Source organism: Amia ocellicauda, chromosome 10, assembly GCF_036373705.1.
Source record: "Amia ocellicauda isolate fAmiCal2 chromosome 10, fAmiCal2.hap1, whole genome shotgun sequence".
NCBI lineage: Eukaryota > Metazoa > Chordata > Actinopteri > Amiiformes > Amiidae > Amia > Amia ocellicauda.
The window spans coordinates 31,458,718-31,484,260 of record NC_089859.1 but is presented as its reverse complement, the minus strand read 5'-3'; the positions used below and the strand labels follow the sequence as shown (position 1 = coordinate 31,484,260).

Sequence of the window (25,543 nt, the reverse complement as noted above, 5' to 3'; positions counted from 1 at the left end):
CATCTTCAAGTGATTTATCAAAAGGGTTCTGACAAACATCTTTCTACTTGTTCTAACACATTTTCCCATTGTCACCTGTACTCCCGACAGCAGTTGTAGCTTCAAATAGAGGACAGAAAACAAAGATTCACTGTGTAAGCAATACATTATATACATATATATTTATGTATTTAGAATATTAGTATCTAACAAGAATATGCTTGGTTACAATCAAGTTTCAGCCCTTTCAGAAGTGTTTTTAGACAAGAATCAAAATGACATACAAACCAGGAAACATAACCACCCTCAAATCAAATAACTACAAATCAAATGAGGTGGCAAACAAACAAACTGAAAATTCTAATTAATATTTTCCCCTTTTCAAAAAATTATCTCGGAATTATGTGCACATTTGTGTTTTTCCCCCCCATTCAAATGTATAAAATCATTTAAATGTCTCTGTGCAGATTGATTCCTTAGGTCATTGCGGTGCATAGCAGTGCAAGTCTGATTTACACAACAGTCCTTTGAAGCAACTGGTGAACACACTGAACTGAACTGTCTTGCAGCAAAAAAGGTAAAGTGCTGTTGGTCAATTTGAGCTGACAAGATTGAGACACTAGGACACGGCACAAACAAAAAAGAAAAAGAAAAAACATAACATTGAATCTACGAATGAGGGGATAAAAGAAGCATTGTACAATACAGCATTCAACTAGAAGAACAGCAATACAAAGGTTATGTTTTACAGGTAGACATTTGAAAATAAATGGGCCAAAGATAATTACATTTTAAACGCTCAAATTAATAAAATCAGGACCCGATATTAATCCTTATAATCCACAAATGGGAGAGGGACAACAAATAAAAAGTAAATACAAGAATGTTTCAGTCAGCATTCAAAAACAACACACCACTTACTGACATTTTACAAAAAGCAAAACAAAAACAAAAAATAAACAAATCTCTAACAATGCTTACTGCACAGGCACGCAATCAATTGATAACACGGATCCTAGAACACAAATTAGTTTTATTTTAGGCTGAGACTCTCGCCAAATAATTCCTGGTCTAAATATGTTGCTTTCCAACTGTGCCTGCAAACATTTTAAACTAAAAAACAATGAATGGATATTTATTGCATTCAATACAGGTTAATAATTGAAACAAATTGCTCTCGTGATTCTCATTGTAAAGCAAAACCATTCAGCTAGAATCCTGTATTATTACACTTAAAAAGCTTTTTACCTGTAGCAAGTCAATGGTTTTTATGCTGTAACTCCATGTTAATGTAACATTTAAATTAAGCAATCATAATTTAGTTTAGCACTTGAAGCAGTGGAATAGATGCATCTTCTCCCGTTATTCCATATATATGCAGCATATTCAATTAGGTATCTTTGTGTGAACCATGGTTACTCTTGCAAAGCAGGTCTCATGTCTCAACTTGTGCCCCAAGCTCACTGCAAGAAATATACAGGTGGGAAACTAACAAGTGTTGTCAGCTGCTGAAGTCTTATGGGTGAGAAATAAAGACTACTAACCAGAGTGACACTTTCAGACTTCCTTTTGCACAGATTTGAAAAATCTTCTTGGGAGTCCAATTTTGCTTTGATGCAGTCCATAAACCTGATAAATATTCACACAAGTTAATTGAAATGGAATACATCTCTATCAGAGTTACTATAGCCATAGAAGGGTTCCATATATGACCATGGCTCCTATATGGGGCAATAAGGGGAACAAAAACAGATGTTCACCAAGAAACCAGAAATTACAGTATAGTGAAAATCAGTGCACTGCTCCTTTAAGAGTGATGCACACTCCTTGTGTAAGGTTTCTGTGGGTGGTCTAACGTTGCTGTATGGAAAGCAGTGGTTAATCATAAGATTTCCAATTTACTAAATTTATATCACAGCTTTGCCAAACGATGTGCTACTACTACCTTTTAGATGTAAAAATCGAAAGCAAATTCGCAAAGGCAGGATGGACACGTTTTTAGAAGATATTACATAATGATTGTGGTTGACTAATTGGTTACTTTTGTTCAGAAGTCCACCAGACTTCAGCTTCATACCTATCCAAAACTAACTGTGTGAATGCTTCCTTTAAATATTTTATTCTGGCATTAGTATGTGTTCAACTGGGATTTGTAATCCTGAATTATTATATAAACGTATATACATATATATAAATATTTGTAAAAAATATGTTAAGCAAAAATATTGGTGACCTGAATTATGCAAATACTGACTCGTCTCGGAATCAATGATGTGTGATGAGTGTTTCGGTTTATGGTTGCTGCCATACAGAGGAAAAACAAATGAAAACGGCAAACTAACCTGCTTTTCTGTAAGTCATTTTTAATTGAGGTCTGATGAGGTCCATAACTAATATTCTCAAACAAATGCAAAATGTAAGTGAAGTAGTTAGTATCGCACTACCATTCTCCCACAAATCTAAGCAATACTGTTCAAATGTAGTCTCTCATTTAGTTTTGCTTTTTCCTTTGCCAAAATTTTAATGCAAAGGCACTGTGTGGCATATAAGGCTTGTTTAAAAGTTATTTTTAGGCAAATCAACTGCAGCAGTTCCAAAAGTCTACATTTTACATTAAATATACTTCTAGAACCTTACCATACAAATCTAAAAAGCCTCCGTTTGATTTGTCATAAGCAATCATTGAAAATGAACAACTGATATGCCTAAAACAGCCCGTAAAACAGTATTTTCCACATAAAGTCGGAATAACTGCCATTATTTTCTTGCATATTTAGTATGTTTTTGTGTATATTAAAGTTTTATTTTCCACCTCTTTTTATGTATTTTTTTTAAACATCACATTTTAACATATAAATGGCAGGGAAAAAATAAAGGGAAAAATATCTAGTCAAATGCACCATTAGGTTACCTGAAAGCTGAAAGCTTTACAGTAGAAATATGTATAAATGTCTGCAAAACAGAGCTTCTAAAGTTCATATCCCTGCAGAAAAGTCAGAATTGAGGCACATGCTTTCTTTAAGGTTCATTGGTAGACAAAGTTTTTTTTTTTTTTTTTTTTAATTGAAAAAGTTCAAAACAAAAAAAATCTATTTCCCCAGAAGTAGCTAAATCTTGAGATTGAAAATAGCAGGAAGAATTCTTTGGGGAATGTCAGTCTATTGTGTATACCACTCCCGTAGTGAGATCCTCAATGGGATTAAGAGGTAAAATAGCAAATTAACAACAACCAAGAAACAGTGGCATTGTGTGGAGATTCTCTTGTTTTACAATCTCTAAAAAATGTATTCTCAGGCTTGCAGTTCCTGATTTTATGCCCCCTTTTCACACACACATCCCCCCCCACCCACCCCCTACACATCTGTGAAGCTCTCAGGAATTCAGCCCTATGCACATTAAGAGAGAATTGGTTTCACATTTGATGTTAAAAAGACAACTGCATTTTGGAAGCACCATCTCTAGGAGAGTCAAGCAAACCCAGTTCTTGCCAATTTCAAGCCTTGCAGAGAAGGAAGAAAAAACAAAATCCTATATAACTAATGTCCTAAATATCAGACCAGAGGGCACTAGTTTCAGTCACTGCTGTCGTCCTCATCGTCGTCGTCCGAAACGTTATGTGTGGTGAACTTGGAGGAGCGGCCGTAAGAGTCTGACCTGATGGGCAGGCTTGTGCTCAGCTGGCCAGAGGAGAGCTGGTCATAACAAAACTCGCACACCCGCACCGGCTTGGAGGACTGACTGGGCAAGAGGAACTTCTTTTCCGAACAGGGCCCGCACACCACGAACCCACACTTACGGCAGTGGTGCCTGCGGCTCACGGGAGTGAACTTGATTTTCTGGCACCGCATGCACACGGTGGCCTCAGAATCAGGCACCCAGACAGCCGCGTGATCACTGCTAGGTGACTTCCCACTTTTTTCAAGCAAGTCCGACACGCACTTGTTGATGTGGTTCATCCACTCGGATTTCTCCGTCGCAGTGGCAGCATAAACCGCAAATGATTTGGTGGGAGTTTTTATAAGCCAGCCGTTGCGCAAGTCTCCCTCGTCCTCGATTGAGTCGATCGTGACATTCTCCAGGGGGATGATGTGCTGTTTGTTGTACTTCTTTTTCTGGATGACAATGTTACCGTACACCAGGATGTCATTGAAGAGAAAAAACTGTCTGGCTTTGGGTTTCTTCCTGCAGAGTTTTGTGAGAACTCCTTCTCCAATTAGAACCCGTCCTGGGATGGCGAGGGGCTGCCCCGCTGTCCCAAAGCAGCTTTCCACTACAGCTATGCGCTTGGAATTCGCTTCACTATTAGCCAGGCGATCCACCATATTTTCTTACCTAGAAAAAAATCAAAAACACATCAACCACATAAAATTGCAGAATATCATCTCAAAACATGACGGTTTTACAATAAAAAAACAACTAACATTATCATTAGAAAATATATACTTGGAAGTTAATTAACAATTTGAAAAGCTTTCACCGTCTACTGAAGCTAAGGTTCAGGATGGATGTGTTCTCCTTTCAAATTGCTTTCATTCTGTTTACTGAAACAAACAGTTTACTGAAGTTGATAACGACTTCTTAGATGTAACAATTGATGTAACATCACAAAGTCAGAAATAATACAAAAGGTTAAATCCACAAGGACATTCTTTGTGAAGTTGAACTATAAACCATTAAACAAATTTTATCATAATCTGTAAAATACTAGTCTGTTGCTTACATTTATTCTCTGTGAAACATGCTTCACAAGAAATAAAATTACAAAAAGATCAAATTTATATATTGAGTTAGATGATCTATATTCAGTTCACTGCATTCCACATACCATCTTGCACATTGATGACCTGAGGCAATGTGTTACACATCTTTATGCACTACAGAGGTTTTTTCATGAAGTTATAAAGGTATGAAATATAGGTCAACTCACAAAAGAAAGAATTCTTTGCCTTTGACTGTAATCACAGAGGTTTGTGCTACTTAAAATGAGTGGAGGATGTGAATTCCTATTGTTGAAGAATGACCTCTTAATTGTAAATCCCCAACGATATTTTCCACTAAAAATTACTTTTCTATGTAAGGAGTGAGTCTTACTCTTAAGTAAGCTAAGCTTTTCAGAAATAAATATATTTGTTAATGTATAAGTGGCAGCTCATCAGTCCATTAGTTTTGAGATTTAACAATCGTTACTTGAATTATTTTGTTTAACAAATTGTAATGTCAGAAAAATAAGCATATTTGTAATCTGTATGCAAATATTATTCTGATTTACTACAAAATACCAACAAAACAGGTTAGGATATGAAAGAAAATCAAAGGCAAAAACATGAAGGAAAGTAAATGCTAAATAAGCATTTTGAAATAGCCACAAGACTGTAAACAATAGTTCTGACAAATGTTCTGAAAACATGACCAGACCATGACTGCAGATTATCCCTTTATGGCAGAACCACCAAACCACAAGGCCAGTACGTGAGCAGATTCAAGGGACTGGGCTTTGTAAGTGATGGGTTTTCAAACCGTTTCCAAAATTCAGATGCTTCAATTCTGTAACCACTGTCTCTGCTTATCCTTGTCAAACTTAGAAATATGGTTCTAGCCAAAAGCAACAGTGCACATGAAAGTAAATTTCACCCACATGAACAGACTTTGACATTCAGAAATGCTGTTTTTCTTATGCTTCTTTCTTCTGATACCTTGCAGTACAAAAACAATATTGTCCCATTCCATCACAATTGCTGATCAGACATTTCAACAACTTCAAAGGCTATCCATGTTAAAAAAAAACAGGACTGACTTGTTGTAAACTACACAGACTTGTGTGGGTGTAAAATAAAAACAGATATTGTACAGGCCATAATACATACTGGCTGGTGTTTGGCTTAACTAACACAATTAATATATTTCATGATTTCAATATATGGGTAGAAAAATACAGCCGAGTTAAGTTTCTTAACCTTCTGGAAAAAAACAGAAGCTTTTGAAAGTTTCAGTAACAGATAAATTACATTCCCATATTGTCAGGTCTACCCATCACTCAGATCAAGGCACAGAACATGTCCAGACACATTTATTAACATTAAAACAGGCACAGCCTTCCCTAACTGACCCACTGTGTTTAATGTGTTCAAGTACAAGCGAAACAAAACATTTGAGTCTGATGTTGCATCAGTTTTGATCACTTCCTAAAAGGTAGCCTAACTTTCATGTTTGCGATTGCTTAATACAATCCCCAATCCTTTGGCAGCAAAGCTAATATAGCTTAGACTGTTCAAATGTATATTACGATTTCATCATCCATTTTTTCAATATTCAGCTATATTAGATTTAGCAATATTTTGCAACTAGCCTACCAAGAGTGATCTGGTGAGTGCCTTGCTAGCATGAACAGTTGCTTGAAAGTCTTTATACTTTTTTGAGATTATACCTTAGCTTTTAAAACCATCCTTTCCCTACAGTGAAAATTGTGCCTCTTTAGTTATAAGCAAGACTTTATCTAAAGTATGGTTTATCCCATATTATTTAGGAGTCTTATCATGTTAAATATGTTTTCCTTATTATCCAATTTAAAATACTTTTGTCAAGTCACTCACATCAAATTAATTCCAGTTTTGGTTGTCCTCCCTTACACCACCTACAATAAAGCACATTAACAACTAGAGGAAGACTGCAGTTTGTTTGAAAAAGTCCTAGACTAGAACTGATGGTGCTTTTAACAACTTTTATATAAATGTATTCACTAAGTCAAACATCCTTGCATTTATTCTTCTAAAAAATAAGATGAAATTCTAAATTTCTAGTCAAAATTGTAGAATAGAAAATTGCAGTTTACAAGAAAAAAAAAAAAAACTAGATAAACAGAGGGAGAAAAAATGCACACTGCTGTGAACTTAACGCACTTTAACTTTAAAGGGGAAAGCACTTAAGAGATTAATGTAATACTTGAAGCATAAAAGCAAAATAACACCAGAAATACATAATTCATAGCTTTTCATTTCCATGGAAGTCTTTTCTCCCCAGCTTTAAAACCAACAATTTAATTTAGAAATAATAAAAATATAAGAACCTTGTAAAAGTCAAAATAATTGCTCGTATCGGAGAAAACTATCCACTTACACTATTGCTAGCATATTGCTGCTAATGTAAATAGAACTGTAAATAATAGAAATTTTACTTCACTTAGTTATTTTTTTTCACATAGGATTTATTTATACTGCTGGACATGCGTACTCTAAAGCAAAATACAAAAGCTGATCTTAAAATCTGGCGATTGTTGCTTATTGCTTGTTGCAAACTGTAATGCAGCTCTGTATCCAGCTTGATAGAAAACAGACAACGCATGGACCATAACTGGTATCACCCTTTACCATTACGTTTGATTTAGGCTAAGATATTAAACATTATTATATATATATATGCTATAATGGACTGTGCAAAATGAGCTCCAGCAAAATGCCCCCGTCAACCAGCTCCTTTTGAAAATGAGTTGGCACTGCATGAAAATATAACTTGCGCCTTTTGGTGCTCCACCATCTGACTTGGGAATAAGAGATTGCAGCCTTTACTCAGTAGCTTGGAATCAGATGTTGGTCACTGCCCGTAATTGTAGAAATAGAGCATCAGTGTCTTCCACAAGCATGTCAAAACAGACTTTCAACCAATTTCTTCTAAGAAACAGACAACGCCTTCTTCCCTTGGCTTTTTGTAGATTTGGCACACATAACTTCCACTGTTGCATGTTATGCAATAGTAATGTGTATGAACTTGACAATATCTAAAGAGTTCCTGCCACCATTGTCAAACACATGGTCCTATCTTTTCCCTAATAAATAGACAATAAGTTACACTTTGGGGAAAAAATTTAAAATATAAAAATAAAAATGTAGTACTCATCATTATTTAATTCACAAACCCCGTCCTTGTTATTACAGAATTACTTGGTCATGGTTACTTACTACCAAAAATATATTTACAGCCCTGAAACACATATTTCAGTTTAATTCTGTATTTAAGTATGGCCATGTTTAATACAGTGAAAGTCCTTTTAATTTTCAGTTTGAACTTAGGCCTATATTTCAGTTTTTTTATTTTTCTTACAAATATTTCCCAACATAAAACCAATGTCACCTTGAATAATTGATTATGTGTCTCAGTGTTCAAAAAATAAAATATCTAACAATTACATTTCAATGTACCATTTGTAATTCAGTAATATGAGAAAATGTTTGTAAGGCACTGTGTATGTATATTCTTTAATGGTTTTCTGCACATATTCACTCATTACAGTAGGAAGGCAAAAACCAAAACCTTGTCCTAAGTGACCACAAACCATTATTACACTTCAGAATGCCAGAGATTTTTTTTTTTTTTTGTATCCAGATATATCAAACCATTGGCTAGATTTGTTGCAGTCGTACCTCAGCAGGTACTATACAAGTCAAATCTCATGAGAGTGAGACAGATACACAATACCCAAGTCTTCTACAGCTGCAAGATTAACTAAGTAGGCCTATATTTTCCCCCCTATGAAATTAATGTTATTTTCAACAATATGAAAAGCTCTTAAAGAATGATGATACCTGGTTTGTGGCTTAAATGTTCAGCAGTATCAATCAAAATAACCTAATTGTTTAAAATTAAAATATTAGACCTATATGTTTGGATTGAAATGGGTATGGAAGATTTTTTAGAAATTCAGTTGCCAACTAATATATAGCCTATAGGTTAGTTTGGTGTTTCTGTTTGGTTGTTTGTTTAAGGAATGGAATCTTACTAAAATCACAGCAAAATGTGAATGCTGCAATCCAGATGTTAAGCATTTCCAAACATCTAGTAAGCATCTAGCATCTGCATATCCAGAGATCCAGGCCTCAGAGCCCTAATGCAGTGTGGGAACACCAGTAGATATGACAACATCCATCACACAGGTATACACATTACTAATCAAGTCATTTGCAAGGGAGCTATTTCCATTCCCGTGATTTGCAAATATCCCTCAATATGCAATGATTAAAGTAATGCTGGCCTGTTCAATTGAGCCCTGTGGTAGTACATGCACTGTGACAGACTGCAGCACACAGTGTTGCCCTTTTGACAGATTGCCCTTGGGTAGCATTAGAAAAATATGGCTACTAGCTAGTTGCACATTACAGCCTCACCACTGCCCTTTACTGCGGGCAAAGGGAACGTGTGGTTGTTATTTATTTGCTTTTTAGTAAACCCATCCTCAGCCATCTCTAAGGCAACAGTTACAAGACATTTAGCAATGTTGCATTTAAGCCATACATTATTTGAATTAAAAGCTGGTATAGATGGACCTAAACATGTTAACATCAACCCCAAAAAACTTTTGTTTTGACCACAAGCTTGCTAAATTTTAAGTAGATTTAAACATCTTTATTTACTGCATGTCACACTATATTAATCCACTGTGTAATTCAGTGTTTCCAGGCTGGTTTCCCAGCTGGTATGCCACGGCTGAATGGTGTACCTTCTCGAGCTAGCACCAAAAAGTCGACTAATTATCGGTGTTGTCAGCCTCAGTGCTTGTAGTCTACTAACCGGAAATGTCCATTCACACAATTTGCTAAAGTATCAGATGTTACCACAACATCAAAATAAGTTCAGATTTCTGTTGTTCTGCACAGATTTGCAAAAAACTACACCGATCCAAAGCAACCCTGGTTTAGTTTGGATTTAAAAGAAAAAGCAAGACAAACCCAAAGTACAATTCACACTGTCAGAAAGTGGTTTTCAAATACAATACAATACAATACAATACAATACAATCAAAGCACACTGTGTATGTGTGCACACCACAGAAGACAACATTGCTTCAACCTGTCAGCTGAAAGTCAATCAAGTGGTACTGCAGTCCAGGGACACCTAAAAAAGGCAGACAACGCGTTGTATTTGTTGCTTTTCACTACATGCATGCAGTACTTCAGCTGGTTGTTTATATGAAGCAGATTTTTTTTTTATAAAACTGTGTTGTTTTCTCCTCTTTAATGATCAAATTGAAGTAATCGTTTTTGGTAAAGAGATTTTATCTAGCATTATTAATCTCCACGAATCACAGAAATCCATAATAAAACTGATGAAATAAAGGTTATATATTTTTGTGCTACAATCCAGACTAGTCGACTAGTTCAACTACTTTACCCTTAACTAGTCGACTACATAAAGTTAGTTGTTCTTCCCTTAGTACCTTCAAAACATTTCTATTTAAGCAGGTGGTACTTACTCAGTATAATGTACTTGAATTACATTCTATTTCTACAATAATTTTGCAAAACCCCTCCACAATAGCTTACCATTTCACTATTAAAATGTGTACAGTTCCTTCTTGATTGGGAGTTGCCCTGAACAAATAATAGATTTACACACATGCACACACAAGCAGTTTGGTTTAACCTGGTTCAAATAATTTTTAAGTGAAAGAAAGTACTGAAACTGGATACATAAGCTCTACTGAAGACCAAACAAGAAAGGGCATTGAATAGCACATGAAAGCCTTGTTTATTACCAGCTCAAGCTACACTAATGGTTAATTGATGAATACTGAGGCCTCTCTTAGCATCCTCATTTATCTGTGCTTTATGAAGAAATTAAAAAAAATATATACGATTTGTTTTGCTATCCTAAAACGGTACGCTCAGTCATTTTACATATCAGCAAATTACAGATATGAAAAAACTTCCATGTGCTTTTGAGAAGGCACTTTAACACAAGTAATTGTAACAAAAAGTCTAGTGCATCTATCTTAGGCCAACCTGTAATGTGAGACACCTAAAAATAATCCCAGCTTACAAGGCTGGGAACCTTTGCAATGCTTAAGCCTGAAATTTATAAGCTGTACACACTAGAAGATTGATTGGATCTCTATTTGCAGTAGCAAGTGGTATCTGTTCTCACATGACTGATCACACAAACTCACCCCCACCCCCCCCACAAAAAAAACATTCCCCTTTAAAAGACCAGCTGGAAAAGTGTTAGTAATTTGGTGGTTTATGATGTCTTCCCTGGAGATGCCAACTACACCAGTAACAATAACATTGTTTTCAGCTGTGAGTTGTTAGTTAAACACAAGTCAGCCAAAAAAAAGAAAAAGAAACTACTTTGTAAGGATACTAGGAATTAATATTATCTTCCAAGAAAAACAAAACAAATTAGGAGGCAAAAAAAGGTGAGACTACAGGTCTCATATCATATCATATCATACTTTAGAACTACATTACCCTTCATAATGGTATGCTCCAAAACCCTCCAGTTTAAAACAGTACATTAAGTTACAGTTCTATTATTTTTGCTATAAAATCAACTACATTAAAGGGGAACTAGCATAGTCCCCCAAATTTTAGGATTATATGATTTGTGTGTTAATAGGAGTGTATGTGCGATTTTTATGTTACATTTGAGTAACTTTTAAAACTTCCTAACTTTCATCACAATAATGGCTACTGTAAATACCCCAAAGGAGAGGATGTGACTTTTTAACACTTACTTAATAGCAGAAAATATAACATACACCGATCAGCCATAACATTATGACCACCTGCCTAATATTGTGTAGGTCCCCCTTTTGCCGCCAAAACAGCCCTGACCCGTCGAGGCATGGACTCCACTAGACCTCTGAAGGTGTGCTGTGGTATCTGGCACCAAGACGTTAGCTGCAGATCCTTTAAGTCCTGTAAGTTGCGAGGTGGGGCTTCCATGGATCGGACTTGTTTGTCCAGCACATCCCACAGATGCTCGATTGGATTGAGATCTGGGGAATTTGGAGGCCAAGTCAACACCTTGAACTCGTGATTCATCAGACCAGGCCACCTTCTTCCATTGCTCCATGGTCTAGTTCTGATGCTCACGTGCCCATTGTAGGCACTTTTGGCAGTGGACAGGAGTCAGCATTGGCACCCTGACTGGTCTGAGGCTACGCGGCCCCATACACAATAAACTGCGATGCACTGTGTGTTCTGACACCTTTCAGACCAACATTAACTTTTTCAGCAATTTGAGCTACAGTAGCTCGTCTGTTGGATCGGACCATACGGGCCAGCCTTCACTCCCCACGTGCATCAATGAGCCTGTTGCCGGTTCACTGCTTTCCCTTCCTTGGACCACTTTTGATAGGTACTGAACATTGCAGACCCCCCACAAGAGCTGCAGTTTTGGAGATGCTCTGACCCAGTTGTCTAGCCATCACAATTTGGCCCTTGATAAAGTCGCTCAGATCCTTACGCTTGCCCATTTTTCCTACTTCTAACACATCAACTTTGAGGACAAAATGTTCACTTGCTGCCTAATATATCCCACCCACTGACAGGTGCCATGATAACGAGATTATTAGTGTTTTTCAATTCACCTGTCAGTGGTCATAATGTTATGGCTGATTGGTGTATAAAGAGCACAGAATGTGTCTTCCCTGCAGCAGCTCAGGTAACATAATAATTAAACTTAATTGGTAGTGTGACTGTATGGCTCATGTTCAATGGGACAAGATTGTAAAGTAGCCTTTAAACAGACAAAAACATTTTAAAATCAGGCATTATTTCCACCCTTGCCAGATTGAGTGCCATTGCAGTGCAATAATTACATCAAATAAAGGCCCATAACCAATATTACTAGTTTTCTGTACTTGAAAACAATTTGATAAAAATAGTTAAATCTGTGTTTTTCCACAATTCAAATGTTAAAATTAAGTATAATTAAGTATAATATACACAAACAGAATATATTGTGATTTAAACTAAACATATTTTTAATCAAGGCCAGAGCCCATAAAGAACCATCAGCTAATTGATTTTTTATTTTATTTTTTAAAGATTTTACATACATTAAGATTTCAGCAAACAGTATTCATTATTGTACTTCGTAGAGAAAAAAAAGCACCATGTTTTACGTGCAAACAGAAATGGAAGTGAAAATGGCATTTATAGTTTATCCTTCATTTTGGTTGCTACTGAAGTAGAGCTGCAGCATTCCAGCCACAATTTCATCTTAGAGGTTAGCTTTGAGTACAGAAAAATAAATTTCCAGCTAACATGCTGCACAGCCATTAAACAGGGCTTTATTCAATGCTTATGCCTACTGGAGATGAAACTCCCACACTCGCCAAGTAAATGTCAAGATCTTTAAGTAGAAAAACTTCTAATAAATTGAGGCTACATGAAAAAGCACCACTTTGTTTCATTTTTAAGGAAAATCACAAAATAGTTAAAAGAGTAACTGATGCCCAGATATAAAAAATAAAATAAAACATCTACAGCATGTTTGTTTGAAACAAAAAACATTTGCATAATCAATCAGGGTTCTTCTCTATAGATGATTTTCCTTTAAATATAGAAATTATTATTTTAGAACATCAATGGTTACTCTGTAGGTTTCCAATACCTTTGAAGACTTTCTGAATACAATAATGAATTTACAATAATCTAAGGATGTTAAGAGTTATTTTGAAACCAATGAAGGAGGGTGATGTTTTGGCAGCACAAGATTACAGGCACTTTTACTGTAGTGCTGTATTTTAACAGTAGGTAGATGACTTACATTTACAAGTAGCATTTTCAAACTGAAAAGGAAGACCAGATCATGCAGTCCAACACTAAAGTAATCCTTAATGGTTGAATCCATCTCACAATGTGTAAAATACAAATTTACCACAGTAGCAGATTTAAATTGAAAAATATCTAAAATGTGAAAAGTTGCTTCAGCTGGACCACTTTAAAGCATTGCACAAAATAAAAAGGTAGGATGCTGCATTGTCCAGTGTGAAAGAACTATGCAGTAAGCTTGTGTGCATAGAAAAAAGCAACATAGATCAAAGGTACTTCCCTTCAGACATTACTGCCTGCATGTTATTAGAAACAGATCATGAACTCTCAATGTTACAATCACTTTAGGAGTGAAAATCATCACACTGGAAAGTGGTCTTTGCCATTAATCAAACAGTTGAGTTAATAAGAAAAGATACAGACTGCTCTGAATCTCATTTTATATATATATATATATATATATATATATATATATATAGCGATTTATTTTTATGATTGGTTTATTTCAAAGCTTTTCTCAACATGTGTACGGTTACACAGAAATGATCAAAAGTGGGCTACAGGATTTCCCCCCCATGCATTTTAAGATGGTTATTAATCACAGGAAATAAACAGAGCATTTGAATTTCAGCTCAATAATGACGATGGGCACTTGCCCAGACATGGATGTTGCCTCAGAATCCAGTATTATATATTACAGAAATCAACGATGAACCAATTCTATAATAATTTCTTTAACTCAAAAACTGCAAACTGCAGCAACAGATAATTGTCCCAGTGAAAATGCTTAAAACTGACATGAAGAGAAACTTTAGTTTTTGCAGTACAAATGGAAGCATTTTAATCTATCGGTTCCCAGTTGAAGAGATACAAAATGTTTGCACTGCTTGCGCTCAAATGAAAAATGTAATTAACTTCCAAAAAGAAAAAATAGACACATATACATACATATATACAGTTTACAATAGTTTATCATTTAAATCACCCATGTTAAATAATACAGATTTAGCACATAGCACATAGTAGTTCTGCCTTCAGATACTTTGCGTTTACAAAAAATACAGACTTGTATAATACCGGTATGCATGATTTCTCTGTCAATTAAATATCATAAGATTCAAAAATATAACAAGTGGTATACATAAACACTGAATATAAGAAGTTGAAGCTTATTTTAACATGTCCATGTTTCACAAGGATTTTTGAACCATTCAGTGTTTCCACATCTTTCAAAGGCACAATCAAGCAATATCTGCATTGCCTAACATTAGTTAATTCTTACCAAAGAATGATCAAATCTAGCCAAACAATGTCATTGAATTATTTCAACTCACAGGAGTACACAGGATTAGCACAGACACACATTTTGATCAAATTAAAAACACATGGTCCCTTCTCCCAGCCATCAAACTAACTGAGTGTCATCACTTTGGACTTTTGGCTTCTGACATTTTATTTGGAAAATGATCACAAACTGGTGCAGGTGTCTGTCACTGACAACCAAGGAAAGCTCCAATATGTTGGGAGTAATTAGCTTAGCATTGTGTATATTTAGAGAGGTACAATCTGGGACAAGACTGATTGAGGAGTACGTCTACAACAAACCTAAGAATGGACAGTATTAGTATCTTATTATATTCTTAAATCTGAAGTCCTGGCTGAGATGCTTCTAAGCATTTGACTGATAAGGGCACACGGACCCAGGCTTGTTACAGCTGACCTGAATAAATGTTTTTTCAACAACCAAGTTTGTTTTTGGTTGTGATCAGTATAAATAAGTTTCATAACAGAAGACATGGAAAGGATCGTTGTTCAAGACAGTGGTTACAGTTTTAAATCTTATGACATAGGCTTAAAGGGGAACTAGCGAGTTGTTTTAAGTATGGTTTTAATACGTCTTTAAGTGTTGCTATAGTGTATACATAGGACGTATAGCATTTTTCCAGTTAGATTTTCTCATATAAGCAACTTTTAAAACGTACAATATTAAAACAAATTATGGAGGGTGTCAAAAATATGCACTTGCAGTGTTTCAGGATGTGTCATGTCATAACTTCCTAGATAGTGGAAACAGCGGAAAAACAGCAAGCGCACCAGTTTTGTATTCACCATGGCAATCGACTTGGAAAAGTCTTCTACATCTTATTTAAACACTATGGTAATGCGTGTTTTTTGTATTTTTTTGGAACAAATTTCTTGGTAAATGGCTTAGCTGAGCATTGTGTTGTAAGACCCAACCGAATCTAAACTATCATTACCATGACAAATATTAACACATTTCATGAGATACAGTATGACATATACATGCAGTTTTACACTGTATGTAATGTAAAGTACATAGGCCTCTATAGAAAACATTTCCTTTATTATTTCACTTACCTAGACATACCAGATTTTATCACTAACAGGAAGAGATAACATCTTGCTTCTGGCATTTAAAATATTCAAAAAATACATATCCGTTCCAGATAAAGTTCTGTAATCAACCATCTTGCTTCAGAATGTTCCAAATGTTCTCTCTACACTCTATAAACTGTTAATGAAGTCAAACTTCAAAAGTGTGCAGTTAAATAGGTGTATACACTATTTGTTTTAAGGACCAGAAAGATTTGTTCAACCAGTTAACAAATGCAGTTATCAAACATCCTTTAACTTAACTCCCATTGCAATGTCATGGATGCTGAATTTGGTAGTAGGGGAATTCACTGTTTGTTGATTAAAAAAAAAATGTATCAGTTTAATTTCAATTCAGGCTGAAATAAAGGTGAAAGCTAAACAGCAGAATATGACTGAAACGCAATTTTAAATAGGCCTACTTCAAATTGATTTGTTATAGGATTACAAGGACTCAAATGTATTCAGGTAATGCTCAGAAACGCAGTAACTTGGTTTATCCATTAGTAAACTTTTGTTAGGGATCACCTATACCATGCATATTAATACTCTAAGATTTCAGATGAGAGGGAAAGTCACAACAGTTTTAAAAAAAGGAGTTGAGATAATGGGCGTAGTGCACATACAGTATTTAGTTTAAAGTACCTTATCTACCATCTATTAGAGGAAGTGGTGGTTTATAATTTTTTTTATAAAAAATAAAGCTCTCAGAAAAACTCTACTGCATCATTTACATTCAATGTAAATTTAGAGAAACAGCAGTTTGGATTGCCCTGGTGTGCACTTTAGAAGTGAGTGGAATCATTGGCTAAGTGTTTTTAAATATCATAAATGGTCATGGAATATTAAGCAATACACAGTTCACACTCCTGTAGGGTGAAATGAGGATTACTGCTGCACTTTCCCGACATGCAAACGTCAATATCACTTGGATTAGTATTGGCTGGGTGTGTCGTCTTACATAGTTAATCACGCTGTAAATCGTAAATATGGAAAGATCTTTCACAAATACTTCCCCAACATAAAGGGGTTATTAAATTAATAAAGAAAAACAATACAATTGAATTCTCTCATGTTGCCTACATACTTAGTTTCAAAATGACATTAGTACAAAAAATATATATAACCCAACTCTTTAATCAAGTGTTCTGGGGCCAGTTAAAATATTAGCCCTTAGTCTGTCTTAGGCTTTTTATGCTTTCATATTATACCAATTTGAAACAAAAGGAGACTGTACTGCTCTGCATTACAGTGCATATAATACAAGTGTCCTTTAGACACTTCAGACCATCCAAGCAATCAGTTCTGCCTGCAGACTGAATGACCATCACCTCACCTCAGAAACTTGTCACAGATAAGCCGATTGCTTAATTTGTGCCAGCCAATGGGGACAAGACTTATGATTTAATACTAAACAGTGACATGACTAAATTAGTGATTAACATCTCAGAAGGACTCCGCTAACATCTCTACTTTTTTATATATTACATGACTGTACCTATCATTTTAAAGAGCAAAGTTAACTCCTCAACAAAACCTACGTTCACCAGCAAACCTACATACAAATCAGGCCGTCTCTCGGGAGTTACCCTTGCAAGAGGTCACACAGATTGCAGTTCACTTGTATATTTTAATAGATTTGCAGTGCTGGTAGCCTGCATTTTTTTTCTAGCCAAACAAAAATATTACTAGCCCAAATTATTTTCAACACATTGTGTCAAAAGCTAAGTAAAATAAATACATACATTGCACTCACGTGGTGGGTGAAATTTTGCTCCACAATTTTATTACCACAATACTTGATACTGTCAGGATACCATCAGAAAAAGAAAAAAAAACATAAGCAGAACAATAATGAAACAAATTGAAATACTTTTAGTCATATGAATATTTTGCACCATATTCCATTAAAACAACTAATCGTAGCATTTTATGGTTTATTTTTTCAAGAAAGTGTGTAAGTCAACATGCATCTCTTTTTGTAGGTTGCAAAATAAATAACCTATGCTGACAGCACATCAATTGAGAAAGCAAACTGCACAATTTGCAATTAAATTAACTAACAAATAATTTCAAGCGCAAAATAATAATCAAATTTAAAAATAAAAAATGAGAGGTCTAGTCTCCACACTTTAAACTCTCCATTTGAAAGCTACACTTACAAACCCTGAAAAAAGGGAAATCAATTGTATAATTTGTGTTTGTTAATGTTTCCCCTCAAAAACTATTTGATCACAAAAAATATATAAATAATTTACAAAAAGTTATCAAAGTTTACAGTTTTTGGTTGAAAGAAGCACAAGCGAGTTTGATTAATCTGCAGCTCTTCTGTCCAATAAACTCTTAGCGGTGTTTTAACTGAACACTGTGTTCTTGTGCTACAGGTACAGCAGCTGATTTAATAAAGTGCTCAGAGTTAATCTACAGAAAACTAGTACAGTAGTTAGTGTGTCAATGTGTACATCTAGTCCTCACTGTTGCTGCAGTTCTTTCAATAAATCATGGCGGTTTGCATCACAAAATTCTGTTACTCCCAGATCCCACTAGCGGTACAATATGCAATCTAAATGAAAAAAAACTTTATAATTCACTAGCATCCTCTAAAAAAAAAAAAAAAAAAAATCAATGGAAATAAGGTTTTAGTTCTTATTATTTAAATAAAGGAGAAAGCTTAATCATTTTACAAACCTGACATTTGACTTCTGCAAACATGTCAGAATGTGGATTCGATAAATGTTTAAACAAATTGGATGTATTGCCTTCTTTTGCCTGAATTTATTTTAGACATTTTCTGCATTTTGGATTTCTGTTGTCAACTGCCTGGCTCTCTTTAGTGCACAAGAATCCAAAATAATCCTAAATCAAACTGATAGCATTACTTTTGAGGAACATGTTGGTTGTTCAACTTAGCCGTGATGCTTCACGTGGTACCGGTACTCCTGGCACTGGCAGTGCACAATAAAAACCGGTACTGGTACCGGTACTACTGCTGCCCACCAGTAGACTCGCGTAACTTTTAGACTTCTTTGTGGACAGATTAAAGAGCCTCGGGAAAAGCAATGCATCTTTGATGATTTAGAGAATTAAAGTTACTTCAGCTCACAAGCTGAGAATCCCCAATACCGGGGAACACTGAGCAAGTTCATCAGTCAAGGTGCTGTGTAGATTATGTGCAAATAATTCTCAGTGCCAAAACCCTGGTGTGTGACGATATACAGATCACATGCTCTGAGCAGAATCCACTTATCGACTTGATTTATGAACTCGTCCATTGATTTTGGTGCCATATGCTGTGCGAGGACAGATGTGGAAAGTTTAAGGTGGACCCATGTCATTGAAGTTAGTTCAGCATGAAACAAAATACGAAAGGTGCCTCAGTCTATAAAAACTCACAGCATTGTGATACAAGTATCACAGGAAAAAAAAGTTTGTATTTGTGTTTTTTATTGACTAAATGCTGCTCAGCAGGTGGGCTAGTAGTTCATATTTGTCACTCACCATGCCTTCAAAATACTGGCCAGTGGTGAGCAGGCGACCTTAATTACCTGCCCTGTAAACTTGTATCAAATAGACAGAAGCAACTTGGAATTCCCAAATTATTTAAATTAAATAACCAACTTTCTTTTCTCCAGAATATTTTAATCTAATTTTGTGTTAACAGCATGCAAAATTGAAGCTCAACAAGCTCAATCAGCAATGTGCTGCTTCTTTCACGGTATAGCATCCAATAGTTTATATAACGCGATTTGAAAGCTTAAGAAAAATGCAAGCACAACCTAGAGTTAAATAAACACTTCTCCATATTGTTGCAAAAAGATAAAAAAGGCACTCACCCCCTCTAAATTCTAGTTCATTGTAAAGTCCCAAGCATTGATGAGCAGCTATAACATTTCCATTAAGCAACAGTCTTTCTGGTGATCAACAAAATATATCATTGATAACATTACAATTGCGTTTAAAGTTACGTTCAAGAGAATTAAAAAGAAAAGGACACGAATTTAATTGTGTATATTCTTCTCCTTCATAAAAGTCTAATTTGCAAATATGAAAAACAGCTATAAAAGCATAAAGTGAAAAAACCAGCTGTACAACAAACAGTCTGCCGTGTGTCACTACACTGCGGTTTCAAGGTTTAGACAGACAGCACACTTTTGCCTCCCCAAAACCTTAGCCTGAGATGTGCCTAATATTACTTTCACCACTGGGGTCTTTTTTTGTTTCAGAATCAGAACAAAGAGCCAAGAAAAATAATACACAGAATCTCACATGATGTTATAAAGAAATTGAACTCTTCTGAGGCATCTGCTTAAGTTACAAACAAATACTATACACAGTGGAAAATTGACTAAGCTTTCTCTGCCAACCACAGAGTATTTTTACTGTCTTGAAAGAAATATGCATGTTTTACTTGTTTCCTTTTTAAAAGCTTAGCAAGACCTTTCAGTAAACTGTAAAAAAAAAAAAGGGACGTCCAAATCCAGTCCTTGAAGGCCAAGGTGTATTCGGTTTGAATTTGTAACCATGGTCTTACAATATTTACAGCTTACGCATTTACTTCGCAGATTAAAAATCACCAGTCTCCCCTAGGTTTTAAACAGATTATGATAATTCAAAAAAGTACTAAGAATACTGTAGAATAGACCACAATGACACGATGTGGACTATCCTTAATTTTAATCAATGAAGCATCTTCCTATTAAAAAAGTAATGATTTATTTTATAAATAAGAATAAAGATTAGTAGTAACCTAACAGTAGTAGAATAATGAATTCAAACATAATCAAATAGCTTATACAAGAGAATTAAATGGCAAGAACATATAAAAGCACCAAATAGTGTCATTTTCAATCTGCACGGCCTCTCATTTCACTTTCAGAGAAGCCTGAATACGTCACTATTTTAACATCTCACAGGTAGCACAGCCGCTACATGAAATATATACATTTCTTCAGAGATTCTGAACAAGATTAAAGAAAAGATCTGAACAGGAAAGAAACACCCAGATATAAGGTCACCGAAAAAAAAAATGAAAGCACTCATGTCAAGGTGAGAGACTGGAAATATATTAAGACATATTAAAAAATACGTGGGTAGAGCATTACTCTGAAAGTATAAGGCAAATATATAAAGATTAATTCAAACATTATAATTATTAAATTATGTATTTGTTTGACATCTTTAACCAAGGGAACTCTCAATCAACAGGACAGCAGCTTCTAACTCTGCATGGGGGTACTGTATAGATCCACAACAGATGTTTCAAAAATTAGTCTTGTGGGCTGCTCATCTGTGAAATGTATCACTGCTTCAAGTTTGTGTTGAATGTCACTTTGGCATGTACAATGCATAAATCGTGCAAGAGATTAAAATAAGCAACTACAGTCAACTTGCAAATTAAAATAAATTAATGTTTATATGATGTGTTTATTTGTATAATTGAATCACTTAAGTTGTCACATTATTAAAATATTAGACTTATTATGAGCAGTAGTAGTAGATTTCAAGGTTTAATTATATTTGTGAAAGGAGGCCATTCATTTCTTGATCATGTTCAAAATAATGTCTTTGAAAGCTTTGATATTATCTGCCTTAACCTGACGCATTTAAACGGGTGCAGATACACTACATGATTGTGTCCACCTGCTTTGAAGAAGTAGTGCTGAACTGCTTGATTGACTGCAGTAGCTGAAAATACACCCTCTTCAAGCTTTTTATGCATGGTCAAATAAAGCATGACACAAGTGAAGGAATGATCTCTAGCAAATGAAAAGAGGAAAAACACAAATGCAATATGTAATTTATGGTGATTCAGTAAAGCCTTCATGATTGGTATGAAGGGTGTAATTGTGTTGTCAAGCTGATCTAATTAAACATACTTACTATAGTACACACTTTGTTAAGATGGTTTTGAAATGTAACTACTTTTAAGCATGTTCTATTACAAAAGTTTCCATTTGTTCCAACTATTTACTAACTATGGGAGAAATCTCTCACTATTTTATATACCACATTATAATTTTCCCCACTCAGAATGCTCTGAATTGTTTTCCATGCATGGTTTTAAAAGACCTTTTTCCAAAACTGTAACATACACATTGTTAAGACAGTGCTGTACTAGGTAGAACAATGGAAGGCCTGCTTATCTTTTAAGTAGAACTTTTGATTTCCATGGTTAATATATAACATTTGTTAGAAAACAAATATATCTTGCATAGCAAACACAGAAACTTTCAAGACAGTACTTCTTTAACAATATAAACACATTATCAATATAGACTATTTTTTTTCTAAACTATTTTTGTTTCAAGATGTCTGTAAACATACTAACCTATTGGTAAAAGGATTAGATAATATGATATAGAGTTCTAAAACATTTCAGATGAAAAACACCTAAATAACGGTCATTCGTATCGATTCATATCAATTAAAAAGGTAAATTTAAAGAGCAAAGGAGTTTTAGTTCTCAAGGAAATTGGCAGCGAGTTCCACACTGGTGCATGCTGGTTCTGCCTTACACGGTCTCTCAACTGTGTTTAAAGTCCATCTTTTATTGATTGGATGGTTCCTATGAGGAAACCATTTCTGACAGACTACGTACAACAGTGCTGTCCTGTTGTGTAGGCCTATTTCAAAATCCTGGAGTATTTTATAAGCAATTCAAAAAGATACAGAAAAAACAATGGAACCTTTCAAATACATTATTTCTTCTGTTCCTTGAAACCGAGCGGATACTGTGGTTGATGGACAGACAGCCATAGATTTAGTTAGTTAGTTTAGACCAAAGACTGTCAATAGCCCTCAGCCTTTATGTGATTCTCAGTGAAAGATGTTGCCTATTTCAGACACACATTTTGAAGCATGTGTCAAAATATCAATCTTAGTCAGCAAGAACACTCACAGTTCTGACTGTATACCTAAGAGAATACAGTTTGAATAAGAATCTGTATTGGATTCTGATGTGAAGTGAAGTGAAGACAATTGAAGTGAAGAAAGTGAGACAATATTAAGTGTCTCACACTATATTACCCTTGATACCTTAACTAAAATGATGTGCATCAGTATACATTTTTTGTTGCTGTTGTATTTGTTGTTGTTTTTATTAGAATACACTAAATAGACTAAAAATCTGCAATTAAACTGGAATGACTGTTGTGCTTCATTCTGTTAAACAAGATTTAAAAATCATAATATAGGACATTAAATGAAGAAAAAAAGCACAGCATTTCACACCTAAATATCTAAGACTGAATTTGAATGTACACAAAAAAAGGAAAGTAATATCCATATAATACATAATTACATAATTAAAAAAAAAAGACTGATCAATCTAAATAACACAATCATTTTGAGATGATCAAAATAAGAAACCTTGCAATGGTCAACCAAAATATTGATTCAAAACATTGGCTTAATTATGTTCTAAATAACTTTTTTAAATAACTAAATCATCTTTTGATACATTTTCAATATGCTGGGAGGCATGGATCTCACGCTTTGTTATGATATTCATGAAGTCATTCATTCATATGTATGCGAACACGTACAGATATTTAGGATATTTTATTTAAGTCGACTTTGTAAAATAAATGCAAACCTAACTATAGGCCTTGGGACGAACTAAATTCAAGTTACTCTACTTTGGACTTTCATCAGTAGTCTTAAATTCACGTTTCACGGGAAAACGAGGCAAAGAACAAAGAGGCAGCTATGCAATTGACATAATTAATGTCCAGATACGAGCCCCACAGCAAATCGGAGCCAAACAGAAGTACACACCCTGCAGTGCGTGTATCAGCACATACTAAAGCGGGAGCTCCGTAAATTACACTATTCGCTAACTGCAGACAAACTGCTCCATCCACACAAGTGTTGGCCTACGCAAACTATCACGGAGTTCTACATTAATGGGATCTTTGATTTAAAAGATCGTACAGGAGAAAACGGAGTCTAACTGATCTCGGAGCGGTTTACTTTAAGCACAATCTAACTAATCTTTGTTTTGCCAGCCCCAATGACAGGAGCGACTCACATGACCTGCTAGCTTTTCAGAGAACAGAAAACTGAGTTTCAACTACCGAGAGGTACCGCTACCTTACTAGTTCATTTAAACTATAGATGTATTGGGTTTCAGGCAACAATATTTAGTCTAATTCCCGGAAAAAGAAAACGCACACACACGGGTGATTCGGACAGATGTGGACATACTGACAAACCCGTTCATATCGATCACACCGCCGGTATAATCAATGCGGCTTGATTTCGCTAGAACCTGCCAGGCTAAAGCTACACTGCAATAGCTCGCCACAAGTTTGCAAAGTGATCATTTGGATGTGTTGCGTATTTATTTATTATTTCCCTGGGTGCTAAATGTGTCAGAATAAACTTACAGTTAACTAAAGTTGTTTTCAACGCGATTACCCCCTCGCTGTCACAGTCGCGAGCGCAGTTGGCTGCTGAAGTTTCCGAAGAAAAGAGAGAAAGTGAATTTGCCCACTTTTCGACTCAACGCTGAGTAAGAAATGAAAGCACACCTACCGGATTACTTCTCTCAAGACTTCACAAATGACTTGTTACTCCTTTCGCGAAAAAAAAACACCAAACCCGCCAGCAAACGCCCCCTCCCTTTGCCGAGCTTCTTCCCTGGAGCTCGCTTAGTACTTTGCAAGCAATAACAATATGGCTCCCGCAATACAGAGCCTGGGACGTCACGACGCACTGAGAGAGAGTGCGCTACGTCACGACGCAATGAGAGAGTGGGGTGACGCGGCGGACTCTGGCTGGGAATTCTAGTTCGGGGATTTGCCACATTTATTCTTTGAGGAAGTCCTGTATGCATTTTTTCCATTCTGGTGTTTTCTATAAGGAAATTCTTAACTATTACAAAGCATGTATTAAACGTAAGAAGTTGTGGTCTCATTGTGTTCCTATGGAAAAAATCACACACACACACACACACACACACACACACAAACCTGCTTTATGGTATATTTTAAAACGGTAGAAGTCAATCCTCCAAAATGAAATGTGAGTGAAAGGACACTTTCATTGTTACTTCAACCTGTTAACACTCTCCTTCCTTATGTCTTCCACTGTGGACTTATAAGGCTGCCATTGCTAGCACCCCAAGCATAAATATCTGTGCCTATGGACAATTAGAAGAGAAAATGAGAGTATGCCATTTGTTTGGTACTATTCTGTGAAGAGAAAGTTGACATCCTTACCATATAATAAACTAATAAACACACCCAGTATTTAAAACAGGTAATACATAAAAGTAGTATACGCAGGGAAATAGACATTATAAATTACCCTAATCAGATGTGTTATCTAATATGTTACAAATGCTGCATATTCTGTCAAATATTTACGAATAATGCTTGTTATCATGTTGTCCTTTTAACGCTTCAAAAGCCAAGTGAAGTCATTGCCAATATAAGCGATCTCTGCAGATTTGTGACCTTTCCAAACAGAGTTAAGAGGATAATACTGGTCTCACTTCTGTTGTACTAATCCTGCTATAGCATGTTCTTTAAATAAACCGCAGCACTCAATAGAAGGTGAAAATACTTGTGATAATCAGGATGTGACCTAGTAGGACCCAAGATTAACATTCTCAAATAGGA

General features: G+C 35.4%; 1 protein-coding gene across 1 annotated transcript; it reads right to left on the bottom strand.

Annotated features, from left to right (window-relative positions):
• On the bottom strand, positions 1-24,600 carry plekhf2 (pleckstrin homology domain containing, family F (with FYVE domain) member 2). The gene is made up of 2 exons (XM_066715942.1): positions 24,456-24,600; positions 1-4,311 (listed from the first exon to the last, which is right to left on the bottom strand). The coding sequence occupies exon 2, from the start codon at positions 4,299-4,301 to the stop codon at positions 3,552-3,554; it is 750 nt and encodes a 249-aa protein (XP_066572039.1). The 5' UTR covers positions 4,302-4,311; positions 24,456-24,600; the 3' UTR covers positions 1-3,551.
• Between the last annotated feature and the right edge of the window lie 943 nt (positions 24,601-25,543).

Excerpts from the sequence above, each read along its gene's own strand:
- plekhf2 (XM_066715942.1), bottom strand. The coding sequence starts at position 4,301 with ATGGTGGATCGCCTGGCTAATAGTGAAGCGAATTCCAAGCGCATAGCT.